Source organism: Nomascus leucogenys, chromosome 2, assembly GCF_006542625.1.
Source record: "Nomascus leucogenys isolate Asia chromosome 2, Asia_NLE_v1, whole genome shotgun sequence".
Classification (NCBI taxonomy): Eukaryota; Metazoa; Chordata; class Mammalia; order Primates; family Hylobatidae; genus Nomascus; species Nomascus leucogenys.
The window spans coordinates 151,197,133-151,221,164 of record NC_044382.1 but is presented as its reverse complement, the minus strand read 5'-3'; the positions used below and the strand labels follow the sequence as shown (position 1 = coordinate 151,221,164).

At 50.9% G+C, this 24,032-nt stretch overlaps 1 protein-coding gene across 5 annotated transcripts in view; it reads right to left on the bottom strand.

The window, feature by feature from the left end:
• Positions 1-24,032, bottom strand: part of KIAA0513 (KIAA0513 ortholog) — a 64,430-nt gene that overhangs the window by 9,753 nt on the left and 30,645 nt on the right. For 4 of the 5 annotated variants that reach the window (XM_030819534.1, XM_012505206.2, XM_030819522.1 and 1 more), the window contains exons 2-8: positions 13,557-14,041; positions 8,786-8,885; positions 7,667-7,740; positions 4,810-4,880; positions 3,095-3,302; positions 2,273-2,313; positions 1,725-1,803 (exon numbers count right to left, since the gene is read on the bottom strand). In XM_030819534.1, the coding sequence (XP_030675394.1) occupies positions 1,725-1,803; positions 2,273-2,313; positions 3,095-3,302; positions 4,810-4,880; positions 7,667-7,740; positions 8,786-8,885; positions 13,557-13,885 (902 nt within the window). In that variant the 5' untranslated portion in view covers positions 13,886-14,041. Of the gene's footprint in view, positions 1-1,724; positions 1,804-2,272; positions 2,314-3,094; positions 3,303-4,809; positions 4,881-7,666; positions 7,741-8,785; positions 8,886-13,556; positions 14,042-16,021; positions 16,041-24,032 lie in introns of those variants that run through there. The other variant, XM_030819530.1, reaches the window with a different exon arrangement.

Here is a 24,032-nt window from a genome sequence, read left to right as displayed (position 1 = left end):
CACTGCAGCCTCTGCCTCCCAGGTTCAAGCATTCTCCTGCCTCAGCCTCCTGAGTAGCTGGGATTACAGGCATGCGCCACCACACCCAGCTAATTTTGTATTTTTAGTAGAGATGGGGATTTCACCATGTTGACCAGGCTGGTCTCGAACTCCTGACCACAGGTAATCCACCCGCCTTGGCATCCCAAATTGCTGGGATTACAGGCATGAGCCACTGTGCCCAGCAGAAAAATTCTTCTTAAAGAACATCAGGGGCTGGCAAACTATGGTGTGTAGGCTGAAGCGGGCCAGTGGCTTGTTTCCGTAAATAAAGTTTTATTGGAACAAGCCACGCTCATACATTTATACAACGTCCCTGGTGGTGTTCATGCTACAACAGCATAGTAGTGTGGCTGCAGCAGAGACCATCTGGCCCGCAAAGTCTAACATATTTATTATCTGGCCCTTCACAGAAAAGTTTGCCAAGTGACAATGAAAAGACAGCAGCCAAGTCAACGACAGAGGAGCTGAGCTGAATCAGCAGACGGCGGGACAAAGCAGTCCAGCTTCTCCCCGTCCTCTGCTTCCATGGGAACTGGGTCCAGCCTCCTCAAGGGCCTTCCTGACAGCTCCGGCCCTGCCCTCTGCCCTCTGGGTCCCTGCAGCACTCCCTGGCCAAGCTCCTCAAGCAGCCCTTGCTTGGTTAACGGGCAAAATGCACCACAGCCAACTGTGATTTTCAGGGGAGGGCGGGCCTGTCTGACACTGATTCCAGGTGCTATGCAAGCACTCTAAAATGTTGAGGAGAGGCTTCAGAGAGATTAACGCAGCACGACCATCATTGGCGGAGCCGGGCCATATGCCAGGGTGGCCAAGATTTCCACTGCAACACTGGCCTCACACTTCAACCATGACCTTCATTCATGTATATATATGTAAGAGCTTAATTGGGATATAATTCACATGGCATGACATTCACCCTCTAAAACATACAATTCAGTGATTTTTAGTGTATTCACAGAGTTTTGCAGCCACCACCATTTCCAGAACATTCTCTCACCCCATAAAGAAACCCCATCCCCATCAGCAGTCACGCCCTGCTCCGCATTCCCCACCCTCTGCCCGGGCAATCAGTCATCTGCTGTGTCTCTAGGAATCTGCTGTTCTGGACATTTCAAAGGGATGATACAATACTTGGGCTTCTGTGTCTGGCATCTTCCACTGAGTTTCACGATGTTTCCCAGGTCTATCCCTGCTGCAGCGTGGAGTGGCATGCCATTCCTTTTCATGGCTGGCTAATATTCCATGCAATGGATGGACCACATTTTGTTTACCCATTCATCACTGGACAGCCATGAAGGTGGTTTCCACCTCAGGGCCATAATAAACGATGTTGCTACAGACATTTGTGTACAAGGTTTTGTGAGGACATGTTTTTCTCTTGGGCGACTCCTAGGAGTGGAGCTGCTGGGTCACAGGATAACTCTGTGTTTCACCTTTAAAGGAACTGCCAGACTGTTTCTCAGCGGCTGCTCCATTTACATTCCTCCTAGCCGTACAGGAGATCTCCAATTTCTCCACATCCTCACCAATGCCTGTGAGTGTTCATCTTTTTATTCTGCCACCCTGGTGGGTGTGAGAATTCTGCCACTCTAATGGGGACAAACGCAGCTAGAAGTGATCCCAGGGAGTGACTGTTGGCCCCGTCAGTAAGAGGGTGACAGAAGCCGCGGGCTCGGCCTTACCAGATGGGCTGCTGCTTCAGGTGCGTGTACAGGTAGATCTTCTCCCCCTTCTTTTCGTCCTCGGGGCTGTACACGGTCACTGCGGGAGGAGAGAGAAAGGCTGAAAGCAGCTCTGGTTGCGCACCCACTGCTGGCAAACTCCGGGTGACAGCCTCCCAGCAGCGTTTCTCCCCGTATGTCAGAGAAACACGTGGTGCAAACCCCACCATGGCTTTTCTGCTAGCCATAGCCAGTAACGGTGCTATTCCCACCCGGCAATAAGGACTTCTTCTGAGGGATGGTTCCGTAGCATGGCCACAGCCCCTCGCGGTAACCCTTAGCCTTCCTGGGATTAAGGAATTTAGTTCCTCCTTAGAAAACTGGCTCTTCCACAGAAACTCAGTGAGAAAATACAGACCACGGGAGCTGGGAAGCAACTGGGGCATCACCCAGGGCAAGGTTCCCGTGCTCCGTGGGGGCAGGAAAGCCCCAGAGGCCGTGCACCTGCTTGTGTGCTGGCTGAGGGGGTATGTGTCGGGCGTCTCCTGCTGCTGCCTGGGCAGACTCACCAGCCCTGGGCCGCTTCTCCTGCGGTTTGCTCTCGTCTTCCCTGAGGGAGAGAAGACACCATGATGACAAACGCGACTCACACCACACTTTCTCAACTCAAAGACACTGTTGTATACTTCTCAGGTGGGACTGGGTACATTTAATATGGCTTGCTCTGAAAAGCCTTTTATGAAATCAAGGCTCTATTTGTCAACTGCCAGTGTTTCAGAATTCAGGAAATGTGGCATTGAGGTTTCTTTGTCATTTTCTCTGAATCCAAAGCTGAATGGGGTAGAGGAGGAGGCCAAGGCACCTGGCTGTGGCCCAGCCATGAATGGGAACAGGGGGACTCCGGGGGCTCCCTCTGGCTGCCACATCACTCTTCCTTGTGGAAGTCATAGCTTCGATGCGTTCTACTTCTGATGTGCCCGTCCCCAAAGCATTCCTCGAGTGTCTGTCAGAGCCCTGCTCTCCTGGGGACAGTGTTTTTTCTCCTGCGACTCAAGACCGTGTTCCACAAACACTCACTGTTGGTCCAGCGAGGGGATGGAGGGGGCAGAGGAGACAGAAGGGAGGGCTGCAGTTCCCTCTGCCATCTGACAATCCCTTGGGCTCCTCATCAGTCCCAGAGAGCGTGGCCCCCAGGGACATCCCTGCATGTCAGTGGGGGGCTTGGCTTTGCAGAACACAGCAAGCTGTGGGGGCAGAAGCGGCTGGGCAGTGCAGTGTTCCTGACAGTCTCTGGGCCTCACCCGCACCCTCCCTGCTGCCCCCGCCCAAGCTCCACACCAGCCTCTCCCCAAGTCCCCTGCAGGTGGGAGGGACCCCAAGGCCACACGTACTCGTTCCTCCTGGCCAGGGGCCCCTTCAGCTTGGTCTCCAGCCCTCCGAAGAAGCCCTTGACATTCTCAGTCCTGGCCGAGGTGTTCTTTAGCAGCCGCTCAGCGATGTCCTTCTTCTCGGCCAGCCAGCTGTTTGCGGATTTCAGGTAGGAGTCAATGCTGCCCGCGGGCTTCTCCCGGGACTCCGGGGGCAGCAGCTGCGGTTTTCCTTGGATGAGAGAGGGAACAAGATGAGGCCAGTGAGGCTGGGGTATGCGCCTGCTAACTGCAAGGCCGAGAGGGAACCCCGCAGGGGTGCTGTGCACTGGGGATACAGAAACCTCCCTCCTCAGCCCAGGACAGGGGTGGTGCAGGCTCAGCCCGCCCAGGATGAGGAAGTGGAGGCCCTGCTCCCTGTGAGCCCCCCCAACACCTGCTGTGCACAGAGAAGCCACTAGGAGCAGGGAGGGAGTAAAGTAGACGCAGGCAGGAGCCACGCCCAAGTGGCAGGGTCTGCAGGCAGGCGAGGGCAGAGGCCCGACCATGCCAGTGCCAGGGAGGCAGAAGCCAGCTGGGCACCAGGCCCCTGGAATGGGAGTGCAGAGACAGTGGGGGGGGAGGCTGGAAGAGAAGCCTGGGCAGCACCCAAACTCCCTTAGCCAATGGATGGACACGAGGCCCTGGCGCCCCCACAGGATGAGGCATCCCCATGGGCCTCAGTGCCCACTATCGGTCAAAGGCCCTCTGCAGGCCCCAGTGGGGTGTCCTCGCTAGCTGAAGCCGCTGTGGGTAGCCCGGTCTCAGGAAGCAGCGTCTATTCATTATGTGTCTATCTGTTCTTCAAAAAGGAGGAGCCACATGTTGTACTGGGGGTTCCCACCCCACCCAAAGCAGCCGATGTGTGGCCTGGCAGGAAGGGCCTGCCCACTGGTGTGGCTGGGACACCAGCCATGGCAGTTGGACCAACTGAACTGAGGGGTGTGGAGAGGATGGCTGTGGGAGGGGGACGGGATACATACACCCCAAGAGTGAGCAAGCGGGTCCCGAGAGAGGACAGCATGGTAGGCCAGGGCCTAGCACCTCCCTGACCCATCTCCACTCCACGTGGAGGCTTCCAGCAACCTTCCACTTATGGTGGCCTGAATGAGTCCTGTTGCTGCAGCCCAAGGAGACTCACGCAGGAAGCCCTTGAGCTCCAACGTACCAGAAAGTCCCAACGCAATGAGGCGGGAGAGATGTCCCAGCCTCAGCATCAAGAACAGTCCGCACTCCTCACACGCCACCTCCAGCCCATCCCTGGGAACCCTCTGCAGCTTCAGATCCTAGACTGCTCCTCCCCACCACCCTCCAACAACCAACTGTGTCTTGTTTTGGTAAAACATAAAACTGGTATCTTCACATCCAGCAGTTCCTGTCTCCACCATGAAACGTCCTGCCTAGCAGGTTTCTTTTCTCATCTCCTACCAGCTTGGGAGTTTCCTTTGCACCCTGGTCAGTCAACCTACCGCACCAGGAGAGTTTCCTTCGTACCCTGGGCAGGCAACCTCCTGCCCCACGATTTGGACTGTGTTTTCTCTGAAGTCTCACTCCTCCCTAACATCAGCTTCCTCTGTTCTCTGGAGGCCCCGTAGCTTTTGCTTTTAATCATGAAGAAAGCTTCCTCTGACACCACATTATCAGCTGACGAGCCTCAGGTTTCCGTGGGTGAGCCCCACATCAGCCCACTCATATCTTACCGATGTGGTAGTAGGTGAAGCACATGGTCATGAGGTTCTTGGCAGGCCCAAAGTCATCCATCTGATGACACCTGAAACAAGAGGCAAGGCTCACGGCTAAAGATCGCTCCACCTGCTTCTCCCTGCGAGTCGCTCAGACATCACTGAGACACTTGACACATGCGTCCCAATTAATATCTTCCCCACTGGAGACGCACAAAACAATCTCCCCGAGTTCCATTAGGAGAGCTACACATAGGCACACGGCCTGGGACTGATTCTGAACGGGAAGGAGTTTGTGGTCTGCCTGCCCGGCTTCTTTCACTGGAAAGGTGAAAGCCCAGGCCTGGGAAGCTCAACTTGACGCCCAGGAGCAGAGCCAGGATGAGAAGCCAGGCCTCAAGACTCAGTGCAAGCCCGTGGCCCAGGCCACCCAGCCCTCCAGCCCTTGCGTTCTCGGGAATTAGCAGTAAGTTGGATGACCTTCCCCGCATCCCTGGTTCTCAGGCTCACGCCAACAGCATCGGCAGTGGGGCATCAGGAGGTGGAGCCTCTGATTCAGCAGGTCTTGGTCTTGGGTCGGGCCATTCCTTTGCGTTGTAGGTTTCTTTGCCTTTCTATCCTGATCCCTTTTAGACTTTTCTTTCCTGTTTAGGTTTTAACCTTGGACAATTATTACTTTACAAGTCAAAAGAAATTATCTAGACAGTGGGATTAAAGGCCATTTTTATCTTTTTATATAAAAAACTAATCAACTAAACTAGTAATAAAACTATAAAAGACTAAAAGTAAAAACTAACTTTTTACTTTAGATGTTTAACAAACTAAAGATTATAAAACTAAAAAATCCCAAACTGTCTAAATATTGAAAGGGTTTTGTTTCACTTTGTTTTTGCAACTATACAAACATATATATGCTCAGGCACCAAGTGATGGCAAGAATTTCTGTGTTTTGGCAGGTCTGGGACTTTAATCCCCTCCCTCCCCAACGTTACTTACGTAAGACAAAAAACTCAAAGGAAAATAGAGAATTACTTTTAGCCTAGTGCAAATTAAAAAAAAGAAAGAAAGAAAATGGAGAATTAGAAATATGCAAAATGGGAATTCACGAAAATGCCTGTGACTGCAAATGTTGGAAATTGAAGTATCTTAATTGCAAGAGAGAATGTTTCATAAAAGGCAATCTGGAGGGCCTGTTTTAAACCACTGCCCTCTTGGCCGAAGGTGAGGTCTCACTCAACCTCTTTCAATGGTTTCTTAGCCCTCCCCTGGCCAGCTCTGAAGGCCAGACCTCAGAGGGGAAGTGGATCTTGGACTTGGGGTATCCTGAGCAAGAGCAGGAAAAATAGTGATACTCCTTTTGTTGGTCTTCTTCCAGTATATGCCCAAGTTCAAAGAGAAAGAGAGAAAGTGGAGAGACATGAAGCAGGAGAACTGGTCTCAAGAGAGCAGGCTGGGTGTGCTGCTTCACGCCTGTAATCCTAGCAATTTGGGAGGTTGACGAAGGAGGATCCCTTGAGCCCGGGAGTTTGAGACCAACCTGATGACTTCATCTCTACTAAATATATACGTGTGTGTGTGTGTGTGTGTGTGTGTGTGTGTGTGTATGGAATATGGCCAGTTGTGGTGGCTCACTCCTGTAATCCCAGCACTTTGGGAGGCTGGAGCACGCGAATCACTTGAGGTCAGGAGTTCGAGACCAGCCTGGCCGACATGGTGTAACCCCGTCTCTACTAAAAATACAAAAATTAGTTGGGCGTGATAGTGTGTGCCTGTAGTCCCAGCTACTCAGGAGGCTGAGGCAAGAGAACTGCTTGAAAACCCGGGAGGCGGAGGTTGCAGTGAGCTGAGATCCCACTGCACTCCAGCCTGGGTGACAGAGCAAGACCCTGTCTCAAAAAGAAAAACAAAAACAAAAACAAAACAAAGAAACGACTCAAGAGAGCAGCTATCTTTTGGTTGGGAGACAAGGAAGTAAAGGAGGGATATTTTTCAGGCCTGGAAGGACAAAACAAAGGCAGTGATGTGAGAAGGTGGCGATGGGATGAGCCAAGGACCAGGAGAGGACGTGGGGCCCAAGGCAGGGGCTGCTTGGAGGCCTTCTGCAGGAGATGAGGATAGTGGGATGCAGATATGCCCAGATCAGGGCTCCCAGCCCCAGAATCCTCCTCTCGAGGCTCCACGTTGGTGAGGCTACTGCCCAGCCTCCCCAAGGCCAAGAGGCATCCCCTCCATTTCACACCTTGGAGACATGAAGCTGGTCTGGTGACCTCAGAGAGTCATGCTCCTGAGAAGGGGGTCTATGCCTCATGGGGTCTGGCTCCCAAATCTCACATGAGCGGGAGCAGATGAGATTGGCCCTAAATCTCCAACTGGCAGCCATACCCTTTCCACCACCCCTCACCGCCTACCAAGGGCTTCCGGTGATAAAAAGCCCCAGCAGTGACTAATCAGTGTTCGCAGGGAAAGCTACAGTCCTCCCAACATATCATTAAGTGTTTATTTGCTGGTGGGGTGGGCGGTTGAGTTTTAAGTACTTTACAATAGGAACTCGGGAAAGTGCCAGATCTCCCGAGGAGGGTAGGGCCACAGTACATCATCACCACCTGGCCCTGAGGACCCGCACAGAGGATGCTCCTCACACCCGGCTGCAGCCCTCTCATTTGCTGCCAGCTAAGGACTGCCAGCCCTGCTCCCGTGAGATGGTGGTCACGACTGTGCCTTTTAGCTGAATGCTGGGCGTAGCAGAGCAATTGCAACCTGATGACTAGTGTGGATATGGTTCGCAGCTGGGTTATGACACGGCTGGGTGGGGAGGGAGGCAGGGAGGGAAGAGGAGCTTGCCAGGACAAAGGCTTTGTGCAATGGCATTACTTACTCAAACAGCACCACTGCAAAAGACTGCACCAGGCGGTAGAAGGTTGCCTCTGAGACACACTTGGAGTTGCAGCGCTGTCCAGAAAGAGGCCAGACACATCACTGAGGTTCAGGGCAACACACGCAGCACTCAGTGAAGCTGCAGGCTTTCCACTCTCAGTGTTTCCAAATGCAGCTGGGATGGGGGCCCAGGATGGCTGCTGCCTCTGCACCGTAGAACCCACCCCTCCTGCCAGGACCTGGGCAGCATGCAGCCACCTGCACCCAACCATCACTGGGCAGGGCACATGCAGGGGTTCCCCTTGGTGTCCTTCCCAGATTTTTAAAAGCAGGAACTTCATACACACCCACACACAGAAAGGTACCCCACAACGACAACACTGGCTGTTCCCAAATTGTGGATTTGTGGGTAATTAACTTCTCTTTGCTCATCTGCATTTTCTAACTTTTCCATGAAAAATAAATTATTTGCACTAAAATACTTAAAAACTAAAAACTTAGGCCACTCAGGAAAAAAAAAAAGAACCTATTGGATATTTACAAAATTTAATTCTTTTCTAAACTTTGTTAATATATTTTTCTTCACATGGCTGTCATGGTCTTGAATATTTTTTGTTTTTTACAAAAAAACGAGTATTTTGGGTTAATAAAAATATGCACGCACATAACTCGCATGCTTGCCTTTAAAAAAATGAGCTTTTCCGGAATTTCATGACGTTGAAAGCCCAGTTTCTTACTCTTTCCCTTGAACTGCGACATCCAAATGAGCTACTTCCTGTTTCTCACTGTTCTTTTTTAATTTTTAGAGATGGGGGGGTGGGGGTACCTCACTATGTTGCCCAGGCTGGTCTCAAACTCCTGGGCTCAAGCGATCCTCCCACCTCGGCCTCCAAAATTGCTAGGATTACAGGCATGAGCCACTGTGCCCAGACTATTTCTCACTATTCTAAACACTCCTTTTTGGAATACTTTTGGGTAAGTTTTACTTTTTATTCTGTTGGGTCCTTTCCCTTGACTTTTTTCTCCAGAGCGTCTTTGTAGGATAAAGTCAAATTTGTTATACTTCACTAGGTTCTTCCTTGAGAGTAAACGCCCATCCTTCCCATCACCTCGCCCTTACCTGGGCACTCACGTATCGAGCAAACCACTCTCGGCCTTTTCCATTTTCACTGCTGCAGTACTCTCCAAACTTGGCTTTCTCCTCCTGATCCAAGTCCTCCCTAAAAAAAAAAAAAAAAAAAAAAGAGCAAAGGAAAAAAAAACCCTTTTCAATCCCCTGGAGCAATAGGGGAAGAGCAAGGAGAAAGAACTAACGAAATATTGCTCCCCAGCCAAGCACAGACCCCGACTCCCATCAGCTCATCTCAGCCTCCAGGCGGTCCCATGAGGAAATGGTGTTACTATTATTTCGAAGGCGAGGAGCCTGGCTTGGAGAATCACACGCCAGCTTGAGAGTGGCGAACCAGAGTTCCATCCAGGCTTCCTGGTTCCAAAGCCCATGTCCTTCCCCTGCCCCTCTTGACCCCTGCCTGGGGTGGTCTGAGCCCGGATAAGGGACGAACCCTAAGAGGTCTTGGTTCTCCAGCTCTCTGACTTCCCACTAGTTTTTGATGCTGAAGTCAGCATGGAACCAGCCCGTGAATTTAAGACGTCCTGAATTTGCTCTGTGTCAGCATACTGACGCCAAGGTCTGATGCCAAGAAGAAAACCATCTCCCACGTATCAGCGGGGCGCTCGCTCATCCCTCTGCACTTCTGCAGCGAGGCTGCTCATGGTCCAGGCCATCCCCTGCTGTGTGTGAGAGGGATGGAGACCGGGCACCTCCACCTCTGTGTCGCCAGCACTAGGATGGATAACATGTTCACATGATTTCAGGCCACTTCTCATCACTCTTTGTAAGGGGCCAACACTCTTTCCCAAATTTAAAGACTCAAAAATGGAGCAGAAGGCTGAAGATGCTTGGCTTATGCAATCTTCATTTATGTTTTGTAGAAAACATCTCGGTCCTTATTTACTCTAAATACCAGCATCAGATGAAATATGTGTATCTGCAGGCTTATGCAGTAATTTCTGGAATGCTTGTGAAGACGCATCTGACTCAGGTGTCCACATTCCGTATTGCTGACAGGCTACTGCAAATAGAGGCTGGCTTTCCTGGCAAATGAACAAACTTCTGGGCGTTTTCCCCTTTTCATTAACCGGGCTGTGCTCACAGAAAGCGCACCCATCTCAGTGTTGGTCAAACAAAACAAGTAGGAAGCTACAACTGCTCTCCTAAAATGCATTCAAATTAAACATTAATGCATTTTTATGTATTAATTTTTTTTTGAGACGGAGTCTCACTCTGTCTCGCCCAGGCTGGAGTGCTGTGGCGCAATCTCAGCTCACTGCAACCTCTGCCTCCTGGGTTCAAGTGATTTTCCTGCCTCAGCCTCCCAAGTAGCTGGGATTACAGGCACCTGCCACCACGCCCAGCTAATTTTTGTATTTTTAGTAGAGATGCGGTTTCATCATGTTGACCAGGCTGGTCTCAAACTCCTGGCCTTAGCTGATACACCTGCCTTGCCTCCCAAAGTGTTGGGATTACAGGTGTAAGCCACCATGCTCAGCCCATAAATGCATTTTTAGACAATCAGATACTTAGATTATCATATAACGGTTCTGTTTTCTAAACACATAGAAAACTGAGGCTGGGCCGGGCGCGGTGGCTCACACTTGTAATCCCAGCACTTTGGGAGGCCGAGGCGGGTGGATCACCAGGTCAGGAGATCGAGACCACGGTGAAACCCCGTCTCTACTAAAAATACAAAAAATTAACCGGGCGTGGTGGCAGGCACCTGTAGTCCCAGCTACTCGGGGAGGCTGAGGCAGGAGAATGGCGTGAACCCGGGAGGCGGAGCTTGCAGTGAGCCGACATCGCGCCACTGCACTCCAGCCTGGGCGACAGAGCGAGACTCCGTCTCAAAAAAAAAAAAAAAAAAGAAAACTGAGGCTGGTCTCCATCAAATGAAAGGCACCCATGAATAAGGCAGAAGTCAGCCCTTGACAGTTTACACATGCAGGACTCAAATCACAGTGGAAACAATGGACTCTGCAGAGTAAAAGGCAAAATTTCTTTTCTTTTTTTTTTTTTTTTTTTTTTGAGACAGGATCTCCCTTTGTCACCCAGGCTGGACTGCAGTGGTCCGATCACAGCTCACTGCAACCTAAGCCTCTCTGGCTCAGTTGATCCTCCCACCTCAGCCTCCTGAGTAGCTGGGACTATGGGTGCATGCCACCATGCCTGGCTAATTTTTGTGGTTTTTTTTGTAGAGAGGGGGTTTCACTATGTTTCCTAGGCTGGTCTCAAACTCCTGGGCTCAAGCGATCTACCCGCCTCAGCCTCCCAAAGTGTTGGGAATACAGGTGCAAGCCACTGAGCCTGGCCACAAATTCTAATTATGTTAATGAAACTGGAAAACTTTCCCTCAAGCCAGTGCCTCTCAGACGCTGATGTGTATCAGCTGTCTACTGATCTTGTTAAAGGGCCCGTTCTCACTCAGTGGAGCCAGGCAGGGCTCAAGACTCTGCATTTCTCACAAGCTCCCAGGAGATGCCAATGCTGCCGGCCCACACACGACACTGCAGCAAGACCATCCTTATCTAGTGTGCTGCTGTGAATGGTGGAAGATCCACAATCCACATCTGAACCCCATGGCTCTGGGGTCTGTGTGTGTCCTCCTCCTCGTGGCTGAGATATTTACAGGCAGTGAACCGGGGTTGGGACACATCAGGCTGATGCACAGATTCCCACTTCTCAGTGGACGTCACAGCCCCACACTCTCCCTTCCTGCTGCTCCAATTGTCAATACTCCTTATTTTACCCTTAAGAACCACAAAAGAACGGCCATCCAGGGAAGGGCCCCATGCAAACAGCTGCTTCAGAATCACCTGCTGGCCAGTGTGGTGGCTCACTGCTGTCATCTCAGCACTTCGGGGGGTCGTGGCAGGAGGACTGCTTAAGGCCAGAAGTTTGAGGCTGTGGTGAGCTATGACTGCACCACTGCACTCAAGCCTGGGTGACAGAGTGAGACCTTGTCTCCAAAAAGAAAAAAAAAAAAAAACACAAAAAAATGAGCTGGGCATGGTGGTGTGTACCTATAGCCCCAGCTACTCGGGAGGCTGTGGTGGGAAGATTGCTTGAGCCCAGGAGATGGAGGCTGCAGTGAGCCATGATAGTGATGCTGCACTCCAGCCTGGGCAACAGAGTAAGACCCTGTCTCTCTAAAAAAGAATCTACTCCTTATGAGCACACCAGTATGGGTAACCACAGCTTTATTATCTTACGTTGCCTCTATATTTAATTTCAGCGAATCATTGCAACCTCTTAGCCAACTATAGCTGTGACAAGGAGTGCTAGGCAGTGGCTAGCCTACAGATGCTCAGATGGTCCCACAAGCAGAACAAGTGCCCCTTGTGTTTAGCAACAATGAGGTGAGACAAGCATCGGCGGAGTGAGAAGAAAGAGACAGTCCCTCCGAAGCCTTGTTTAAGGATGCATTGATGGCCAGGTGCGGTGGCTCACGCCTGTAATCCCAGCACTTTGGGAGGCCAAGGCAGGCGGATCACTTGAAGTCAGGAGTTCGGACCAGCCTGGCCAACATGGTGAAACCTCATCTCTACTAAAAATACAAAAATTGGCCGGGTGTGGTGGCTCACGCCTGTAATCTCAGCACTTTGGGAGGCTAAGGCAGACAGATCACAAGGTCAGGAGATCGAGACCATCCTGGCTAACATGGTGAAACCCTGTCTCTACTAAAAATACAAAAAACTAGCCAGGCGTGGTGTTGGGCACCTGTAGTCTCAGCTACTCAGGAGGCTGAGGCAGGAGAATGGTGTGAACCCGGGAGGCGAAGCTTGCGGTGAGCCGAGATCAAGCCACTGCACTCCAGCCTGGGCCACAGAGCCAGACTCTGTCTCAAAAAAAAAAAAAAAAAAAAATGCAAAAATTAGCCAGGCGTGGTGGCGCACGCCTGTAATCCCAGCTACTTGGGAAGCTGAGGCAGGAGAATCGTTTGAACCCAGGAGGCGGAGGTTGCAGTGAGCTGAAATCCTGCCACTGCACTCCAGCCTGGACGACAGTGTGAGACTCCTTCTCAAAAAAAAAAACATAATAATGCGTGGATAAAATTCAGGAACAACAAGCACTGGAAAATAAGAGCTCAGCCGAGTATGGTGGCTAACGCCTGTAATCCCAACACTTTAGGAGGCTGAGGCGGGTGGATCACATGAGGTCAGGAGTTCGAGACCAGCCTGGCCAACATGGTGAAACCCTGTCTCTACTGAAAAAAACAAAAATTAGCTAGGCATGGTGGCGGGTGCCTATAGTCCCAGCTACTCGGCAGGCTGAGACAGGAGGCAGAGCTTGCCTTAAGCTGAGATCGCACCACTGCACTCCAGCCTGGGTGACAGACCCAGACCCTGTCTCAAAAAAAAAAAAAAGAAAAAAGAAAAGAAAATAAACAAAAAGAAAATAATGGAGCTCACGGGGATGATGGGGACCTGTGATCTGGGCACTCTGGAGTGCGTCCCTCCAGGCATTCTCTCCGTGGTTGCCCTTCCAAATAACCTGGGAGCCGCACATACTTTGACGGTGGGCCTCACCCGACAGAACTGATATAATTGGTATGGAGTGAAGTCCAGGCTCGGGTATTCTTTAAAAGTTCCCCACATGGCTCTGCATTCAGCATGGAGTGGAGTGAGGCCCCTGCAGTGGCAACCCCTGGCTGATGAGGAAATGGGAGCCCTGGCCCCAGGTGGCACCCTTGGGAAACGCAGAGCCAAGTGCAGGAGGCGAGTCCCCTTGCGCCCTGTGGCCACGCCAGGCTGTCTCATCCACACAGGCCCCTTACCCTCCAGAGAAGATCTTCTCCACGTAGCCACGCATGAAGTCTCTGAGTGCCAGGGTCTCTTCATCCTGGGTAGACTCAGTGCTCTGGCTGGAGGAGAAGGACTCGTTGGAGGAGGAGTGGCGGTCTTGGTCCCAGGACGGGTGCGAGGGCGACTCGCCCACATCATTCTCACTGTCTGCAGACTCAGTGGTCTCACTCTCTGACGCAGCGTCCCCCAGGGAGCCATCGCCGTCCTGCAGTGCAGGGGGTGGTGCCTCCCGGGGAGAGGAGGTGGGTGCCTCAGGCCCAAAGTCGATTAGCGAACCCACGGGGACCTCTGGGGTCTCCATAGCTCAGGGGAGCTGCTGGTGAGGCTGCCTGGAGGGGAGCCCAGCAGCCTGGTGTCCCAGGTGCGTTAGTAGGAGCCCACCAAGCTCACAAGTTGCCAGTAACTGCCGGCCACCAAGGATGAGTCCTTCACAGCAGCTCACCTGGCCCTACGGCATCTAGAACGGAAACACAGACACACACATTAGCGCCACTCCTCGCCAGAATCCAGACCTAGATCACACACTCCCCGTAAACAGAAGAACCTCTGCTCTTCCGGAATTTGGGGTGCCTCTTTGCCATCATCTTCCTACCGTCCACTTTACTGTTCAACACCTGGTACATGGTAGGTCCTCAATAAATACTTGTTAAATAAATGAACAAATAAACACGGAAATCAGGATTTCAAACTGTCAGGGCACTGCGTCTGCTGGCCTCCTCCCCACTCCAGCCCCAAGACTGAGCCCATCACCAGGACAGAAAAGGCCCATCCTCGGCTGGAAACGGAGGATCACCAGGGACAATCCACCTGCTCGCTCGCTGTCACTGGAATTGGTGGCTACGGAAGAATCTCCCTACTGAGCAAGAGACACCTCACCTCCTGGGCTCTGACCTCCTCCTTCCTGGCTCTGTTCTCATCAAGAACATTCCCCGACTGTCAGAGGTCTATCCCCTCTCAGCATCGTTCTCAAACCCTATGATGCTTGCTAAGCACAACATTTGCCATCTGGACCTGTCCCCTCTCCCAGCACTGCAGCCCCCCTGGACAACGACACACCCCTTGGCTCCTCAGGCTGGGCAGCCCTCTCCCTTCTCCATTCCCCAACTTTTTCCTCTGTCATTCCCACCCTGGAGTTCTATTCACCCCTCGAGCCCCTGCCTCGGCCACGTCTTCTGAGAAGCTCCACTCTGTTCCTATTCAAAATGAATGACTGTCTCCTCTGTGGGCTCCAGCATCTTATTCAGCCTCATTCATCATTCTGCTTGCGTTACTGACAGACACCAGTATCTCTGTTTACCCGTAAAGTATACGCCCCTCCAGAGGGACCACGCCCTGGCACCACTGTAGCCATGAGGTGCCCAGCGAGGACTCCTGACTACGTACATGTGTGTTGTGTGCTTGCTGAACGAAGGAACAGACCGGATTGCAAACATGCTCACAGGGTCAGGGGAGCTGGCTACGTAGGTCACAGGGTGGCAGAGCTGGGATTTGAATCTTCGCTTCTAACCCAGGCCTCCTGACTGCTGGTTTAGAAGGTGCCGGGGAACCTTCCTCACCTGTACAGAGGCAGACAGCTAAGTGGGAAGGAGACGCCCTCCTGACAGCCCCTCAGAGCAGAGCACACCTCTAACCTCAGCCCTGTCCCTGTTAGACCCCAAATATCTAGGACAATGCCTGCCAGTGAGGTGGCTGTGAAACCGCTGAACTGAACGCATCTTCAGAGGACAATTCAATAGCAGAATGGCCTTTTCTGCCTCTTAAGAGCTTAATGCTCACTCATCGATGATGGATTCCTCCAAATTCTCCAGCCTGGGATATTTTTAAATACCCTGAGTCAGAAAGAGAAAAGGCTGGTTCCAGGTCACCAGCGTGGTGATAGGCATGTTCAGGGGAGCCCCGCAAAGCAGGCCTCGGTCCAGAAGAGAAAAGCATAAACCTCAGCTCAGTAGAACTTTCCAGGCCAGGACAGCACCAAGGACTCTGATGAGCTCAGAAGGCAGTGGCTACAGCTCAGGGAGCTGGAGAGCAAGGAGCGGCCGGTCGGGGTCTCCCCTCGCCAGCTGCGTCCCCGGCCAGGGCCCCTACTCTCTGATGCGTCCCCCTGCCCGAGGCATCAAGATTGGATCAGAAACCCAAGGCCCTTCCACAAGCGCATTCTCACTCACCAAAGAACAGAAAACCACACACACAGTAACATGCCTGGCATGAAAAATGGAAAACCGCACACTAGGAAAACGTTTACAGTAAATACAGTAGGAACATTAAGCTAGTGGTGTCTGTATTACAAATTCACACAACTCTAAAAAGTCTACATTCTAACAGCCATACAAACCACTCAAATAGGCAAGGCACACAACAGGAAATACAATTGTAAGCTGGGTGCGGTGGCTCACGCCTGTTATCCCAGCACTTTGGGAGGCTGAGGCAGGTGGATCACCTGAGGTCTGGAGTTCAAGACCAGCCTGGGCAACATGGTGAAACCCCATCTCTACTACAAATACAAAAATCAGTCAGGAGTGGTGGGGTGTGCCTATAATCCCAGCTACTCAGGAGGCTGAGGCAGGAGAATTGCTTGAACCCAGGAGGTGGAGGTTGTAGTGACCCGAGATGGTGCCATTGTACTCCAGCCTGGGTGACAGCACAACTCTGTCTCGAAAAAAGAAAAAAGAAATACAATTATTAAAGGCGTAGACAATTCTTCAACCCATACTAATAACCACAATATAAATATGCAAATTAAAGCCATGAGGTACCATCCTATACTTCTAAATTAGCAAAAATTTAAAAACTATCTAAATACTGGTAAAGTTATGGTAAAATTAACATTCTCAAACATTGCTGGAATAGGGATAGATAATACTTCAAAAGGCAATTTCTATCATTCTTATTTTTCTCTCTTCTAATTCAGGAATTCAAATGCTTGGAATTTATCCTAAGAAAATAATTCAAAACGCTCAAAAAGTTATACAGAGAAAAATGCTCACTGCAACAGTATTTATAATTCTGATTAACCGGGGAGGGGGGTAGAAAAAATACCTAAATATAGTAAAATGGGCCAGGCACGGTGGCTCATGCCTGTAATCCCAACACTTTGGGAGGCTGAGGCGGGTGGATCACCTGAGGTCAGGAGTTCGAGACCAGCTTGGCCAACATGTTGAAACCCCGTCTCTAACAAAAATACAAAAATTAGCCAGGCATGGTGGCGCATGCCTGTAATCCTAAACACTTGGGAGGCTGAGGCAGCAGAATCGGTTGAACCTGGGAGGCGGAGGTTGCAGTGAGCTGAGGTCAGGCCACTGCACTCCAGCCTGGGCGACAGAGCAAGACTCCATCTCAAATAAAAAAAAAAAGTAAATAAATAAATATAGTAAAATGGTAAATACACGTTAAAAAGTTGCAGTAGTGATCAGCGTATGACACAATTCAGAAAACGTTCACTTTCTAGTGAAGTAAACAGAATATTCTTCAGTCAACCAAGGTTTACTGAATGCTCCTGCTTGCCACCCCCTGTTCTGAGTGCTGGGAATACTGAAGTGAGAGAAATTTAACTTTACTCTAATTACAATCATGTATACATACGCAAAAGCAGTGGGAAAGAATGTAGAAATGTTTGGCGGCGCTGGCATCAGGGTGATTTCCTCTTTCATTTTCTTCATTATCCTAACACTGCATGACAAACACTCACAGTTCAGAGGGGAAAAAGGAAACAAGTCACTGTCTCTGGAAGCCGTTCAAGCAGTAGCAGGGCCATGTCTCTCTGCCCACGCATAGGAAGCTCAAGATCAAGCTGGGGCCGGGCGCAGCGGCTCACACCTGTAATCCCAACACTTTGGGAGGCCGAGGCAGGTGGCTCACCTGAGGTCAGGAGTTCAAGACCAACCTGGCCAACATGGCGAGACCCTGTGTCTACTAAAAACACAAAAATCAGCTGGACGTAGTGGCAGGCGCCTGTACTCCCAGCTGCTCGGAAGGCTGAGGCAGGAGAATCGCTTGAACCTGGGAGGTGGAGGCTGCAGTGAACTCAGATCGTGCCTCTGCACTCCAGCCTGGGAAACACAGCAAGACTCCATCACAACTAAATCAATCAATCAATCAAACTGGACAATCGTGGCTATTTCTGATCCAGCCTCAGGCACTCTTGGGCCGTTCAGATGCTCTCACGAGTTACCCTCTCCCAGAAGCCCTGAGTGCTGGGTGCTGCCTTCCTCTGTGGGCTCAGCACGGAGGCAACAACATCACAGGAGAGGCACAGAGTAAGAGGAAGCAGATGGGTGGCAGGAGGGCCGGTCCTGCACGCCAATGGCTGTAGCGTGTACCACCCCTGTCCCCGGACCCCTCGGCTCCAGGATCTCAGCTGTCTGGGGCTCGCTCACAGAGCTAAGATGTCACAGCAGTGACTGTGTGTGGTCATGGCAGGGGAAGCAACCCCACCCTCTTCCTCCAGGAAGGAAAGGTCACTGTGGGCCTCTAGGCAGGACAAGGTCATGGCCACTCTCACATTGCAGGGTCACAATCTTGGCCAGCTGGCGAAAACAAAGGAGGTGGTCCAGCAAGGAGCCACACTGTCCCTGCTCAGAGCCAGCCCGGTGCTACCATTTGGGAATGTAGACCCAGGAGTATCAGATCTTCTACAGGTTTCTAAGGAATGCTGAAAACCTGTTACATGAAATCTTCTGATTTTTCAACACTGGCAACTAATTTAAATTTATTTCAAAACACTTTCGGAGTCAAAAAACCCATCTGTGGATTGCATCCCAGCCCATCTGCTTTGTTCTACATTCAAGGAGGTACTGAAGCCCACTGCAGGTCCCCAGATTCTGAGAAAACGCGTTTTTGGCCACAGGAGAATCTGTGTCACTGGAGATAGGAACATGCTGGCCCGCGGGCCTGAAGCACTGCAACCCCTCTGCGGTTACACTTTGCAATTCGCGTCGTAGGCCCCATGATGGAGGCTTCCACCAATCAAGTTAGGCTACAATCCTAAGTCAACCTGTACCTTCCAAAACCCTTACGAGATTCTGCAAACATCCATTCATTCTGCACACATATACTGAGCATCTACTATGCATCGGTTACTGTGCAAGGAGCTAGAAATGAAGCCATGAGCGAGACTTTATGGGCCGTATGTGTGTGTGTTTATGGGGCGCGCGCGCGCGCGCGTGTGTGTGTGTGTGTGTTTACGTACGTACCGGGGGCAGGGAGGGGGGAAGATAAGAGTTAATAGAATAAAAAACCAAACAAGAGCTTCTGCAGCACTAAGTGCTACAGAGATGATCTGAAGGTGATGGTCCTGAGACGGCTGAGAAGTGGCTTCTTTGGACGGGGAGGTTGGGGAGGCAGATCTCTGAGCTGAGATGGAAAGAGGGAGAACCAGCATTGAAAAGGCTTGAAGGTGACCCAGACAGAGGGAACACGAAGCATGCAGGCCCTAAGGTAACCACTTGAGAAAGTTCAAGAACTGGGAAGGCCGATGAGGCCGGGGAGCCACCACTCATGGGAAAAGAGGCCACAGTGGTCTGTATTCTGGAGGGGGTTTCCCAACCTCCTGCTGCAACCCCTTCCGCCCCACTTCCCCCATCGCTTCTTCCCACCCTGCAGCCTCCAGCTGTAGAAGGAACTCACGAGATTGCCCCGGTGTGGCTACTCCGCCACTTCCCCCACGGAGCTGTGCTCACACTGATTTCCCCAGCATCTCGGAACAACCAGAGCTGTGGCTTCTCCAGCAGGTTGGCCTTGGGCAATCAGACAAGGGCTCCCTGTGGGGAGAATCTGGAACTTTCTGTAAGCCTGCCCCTTCCCATCAACCTCAAGACACTCTTCTCTTTCAGTGTCCCCAAGAACTCACAAATGTGCTGCTCCTCTCACCCAGAGTGTGCAAAACCTCAGGCAACACACAACACACACACATCACATGCAAGTGCACCTGGATTGTCTCCCCTGTTGAAGCTGCAGTAAGGCAAGGTGGGTAGAGGCCAGGAAGAGACAGGGCAAGGAACCTGAACACAGGTCAGCTGGAGAACCAGGGCTCCTGATCCCCCCTCATCCTCACCTCTTACAGTGACATCTCAGATGCTTGAGGAGGCATTTCTAGATGTGGAATTGCTGGCCAAAGGCTGTGCTCATTATTAAGGCTTGTGACAGGAATCACCAAATTACTTTGCCAAAAGTCTATCTGCAGCAATATATACTTGGTAGGCTTTTACCGTAAACTTTTTCTTTTTTTTTTTTTTTTTTTTTTTTTGAGACGGAGACTCACTCTGTCGCCCAGGCTGGATGGAGTGCAGTGGTGTGAGCTCGGTCACTACTACCTCCGCCTCCTGGGTTCAAGCAATTCTCCTGCCTCGGCCTCCCAAGTAGCTAAGAGTACAGGCTCCTGTCACCATGCTGGGCTAATTTTGTACTTTTAGTAGAGATGGGGTTTCACCATGTTGGCCAGGTTGGTCTCGAACTCCTGACCTCAGGTGATCTACCCGCCTCTGACTCCCAAAGTGCTAGGATTACAGGTGTGAGCCACTGGGCCCAGTCTTTTTCTTTTTTTTTTCTTTTTTTTTTTTTTTTTTAGATAGGTTCACACTGTTGCCCAGGCTGAAGTAGAGTGGTGCAATCTCGGCTCACTGCAGCCTTGACCTCCTGGACTCAAGTGATCCTCCTGTCTCAGCCTCCTGAGTAGCTGGGACTATAGGCATGTGCTACCACAGCTGGCTAACTTATTCTTATTATTTGTAAAGGCGAGGTCTCACTATGTTGCCCACGTTTGTCTCAAACTCCTGGGCCCAAGCAATCCTTCCAACTTGGCCTCCCAAACTGCTGGGATTACAGGCTGAGCCACCGTGCCTGGCCTGAACCTTCGTTTCAACTGTAAGGTGGAAACATCACTTAACTCCAGCCTTGGAGCTGGGGTCCCTGTGTTTTGCTCCTGCTGTCCGTGAAGGGTGCTGTGCAGGAAGGGCAGGTGCACTGTGCAGATGGGGCACCGGGACCCCGAGACACCACCTGTGTCTGAGGGAGGCCTGAACTTCCATCCTCTCCACTCCTGACTAAGGTACCTAATTTGCCAACTCCCTGGCAGCCCAAACAAGGAAAAATGCGCCTCTTCGTCCTTGAGTCTCAGCTCCATCACAAATCAACCTAAGAAAGCCAGGCACCATGGCTCACGCCTGTAATCCCAACACTTTGGGAGGCTGAGGCAGGAGGGTCACCTGAGGTCAGGAGTTCGAGACCAGCCTGGCCAACATGGTGAAATCCCGTCTCTACTAAAAATACAAAAATTAGCCAGGCATGGTGGTGCATGCCTGTAATCCCAGCTACTCGGGAGTCTGAGGCATGAGGATCGCTTGAGCCTGGGAAGCGGAGGTTGCAGTGAGGCGAGATAGCGCCACTGCACTCCAGCCTGGGCAACAGAATGAGACTCAGTCTCAAAAAACAAAACAAACAAACAAACAAAAAATCAAACTGGGAAATCATTTGAATCTGTACCCTAGTTTCCTCTTTGAAAAATGTGAAGGAGAATTGCTCTTTTCTCTAATCAGTAGGATTATCACAGTAAGTGACACACGACATGAAGGGCCTTAGAAGAAACACTTTGGGGTAACAGGTTATGGTCCTCCCGGCTCGAAGGGCGAAGCTGAAGATCTTCCCTGGCCGTGCTAACATGAGACAGCTCAGAGGAGAAATTAATGACCCTATTATCAGAGTAGTTCATACCTTTCAAAGAGCAAAACTATACAAAAACATTTCATTCTGGACAACTTCACACCGCTGAGGCAGTATTATTGCTTTTACACCCAGTTTACAGATGAGAAACTTGGGGCTGGAGGAGAGGGGTGTGTGCGGGGACCACCTCCAGGCAGACCTGGCGTCTGACAGCATCTTAAGCATCATGTTCGTACTCGGGCACCCCACTCTTTTCTGGAGCCACCTTAGCTGGATACTGCCTCCTATGACTAGAGGAGACAGCCTGGCTCAGGGGGAACCCCAAATTCTCACTGCATGAGGCACAGCTTAAGGGGCTGAGAATGCTTTTAACCTAGGGTTGTGGTTCCCAAACTGGCACCAGGGCACCCCCAGAACACCTAAGCAAACTTATAGGGGCACCACAGGATAGATCAGTTTTTCGAGGGAAACACAGCAATACTGGATACCTGCAAGACAGCACATTACTATCTTGAAGCAGTTCACTTCTACCATGACGTCATGTTTACATGTCTTGATGACACCCTATCTGAGCCAAAAAGAGACTTTTGGCTGTTTGGGGCTACTAAGCAATAGTTTGTCTAACAGTTGGTCCAACAGTCCATGTCAAGTCACAGGAAATGTCAACGTCCTTTTAGATGTGTGTGTCTAAACCCAATGTCAGTGTGTTTGGGTTGCTGTCCAGACATGGATTTCTACTCAGTCAATATGGATCCAGAGCAAGTACGAGACAGTGGAATCAACCAAATTCATTATTGCAGTTGGGCAGTGGATTTAGTTGAGTTTCCTGGCAGCCAAAGCAAAAAAGAAAAGCATCCTTGCTCATAAAATTCTCTTGATCTGACAAACTCATCTGTAGAATAGCTTTCTGCAGGTACTAAATTTGGAAATGCACTTGTCAGGAGGGTCTTCATATGCAACGACACTGATTACTGTGATGACAAGGTCTCTAACAAGGTCTGTAAAAGGTACAGGGATGTTGAAATCAGCATTTCTTTCTCTTTTTTTTTTTTGTTTGTTTTCTTGTTTTTTTTTTTTTTTTGAGATGGAGTTCCGCTCTTGTTGCCCAGGCTGGAGTACAGTGCAGCAATCTTGGCTCACCGCAACCTTTGCCACCCAGATTCATGCGGTTCTCCTGCCGCAGCCTCCCAAGTAGCTGGAATTACAGGCATGCACCACCCCACCCAGCTAATTTTGTACTTTTAGTAGAGATGGGGTTTCACCATGTTGATCAGGCTAGTCTTGAACTCCTGACCTCAGGGATCCACCTGCTTCGGCATCCCTAAATGCTGGGATTATAGGCATGAGCCAAAGCGCCTGGCCAAAACAGGCATTTCTTTAAATGACTCTCAAAAAATCTGAAGGCATACATGAAATCAATTTGGTACAGGTATTTGTCTGGCTGGATCCCGCTACTAGGTGAAGAGAAGAGCTTCCTGATACATGAGACATGACAGTGAACATGCCCATGAGAGTGCCTCTCCTCCAATGCCAAACGCATCATTAGGGCTTTTGACAAGTGTCGGACCACAGACCATTCGTCCTTGAATTCTCTGAAGAGGGCCTGAAGTGCCAAGGTTCTGATTTGATAACCAAAACAGCATCCACGTGCTGTAGTCACCGGGGAGGGAGAATTGTCATTCTGCTGTGAACATAAGAGCCTGGCTTTATTCCCTCAGACGCAGACAGCAGCAGCACCTTAGCCATCTGCAGGGGCTACTCCTGTGGGGAGCACTGCCCAGTAAAGACAAAAATGTTGGGGTCACCAATGAGGAGGGCAGTGGGGGCAGCTCCAGCCCACACCAAGCTGTGTGCAGACACACCAGGTCCCACACAGAATGACCTACTCACAGGTGCTGGCTTGAAAGAGGCAGCCTCAGCACCACAGGAAAGGTAAAAAGAGAGAGAGAGGAAAAAAAAAAAGAAAACGAGGCAGCCTCTTCAACGGAGATCCTCCAAACCAGGCACTGGCATACGGGCTACGCTCTGGCTGACTGTCCCTCTTCGCAGCCCAGGACTGAAGATCTCAGGGCAATACTCCACCAGCACAAGTTCCCTGGGAGTCAGGAGTCGTGTGTGTTTTCTTCACTGCAGTATTCCCGGGACTGGAACAGGGCCAGGCCCATAAGAGATGTTCAGTCAATGTGTTTTGGTTGAAAACTCACAGTGCCAGCAAAGGCGAGCTCCACCCAAACGGGCTGCATCTGACCTGCTCCTTCCTCCACACCTGCCATAGTCTGCAAGATCAGATGCAGAGTCCAGCCACCGGGGTCCTAATCACACCACACACGCCCTCCCGTCGCCCTGCATACTCGGTGATGGGGGAGAAACAGTTTAAGGAAGACTGTCAGGAAAATGCCCTGCTGCTGATTTTATTTTGTAACTGAAAGGAGAAAAAACTATATGATCATTTACTGCTCTTTTGATCAATAAAATGCATGAGCCTGGACTCTACGCCATTCATCTTGGCTGCATGAAAGCGTACACGGCACAATTCCTGACCACAGGGGGTTTACAATATAACCCAGGAGGCAAAGAAAAACCCATTCAACAACTCAGCTGACTCGCAAACAAACATGCTTTCTATGGAGGTGCTATGTACACAGACAGCACTGTGCAAACAAGAGCAACTGACAGACTCAGTCTTCAGACACTGTACACCCAGTAGGAAGAATAAGACAATTATCTCAGCTGGGTGCAGTGGCTCCTGCCTGTAATCCCAGCACTTTGGGAGGTTGAGGCAGGAGGATCGCTTG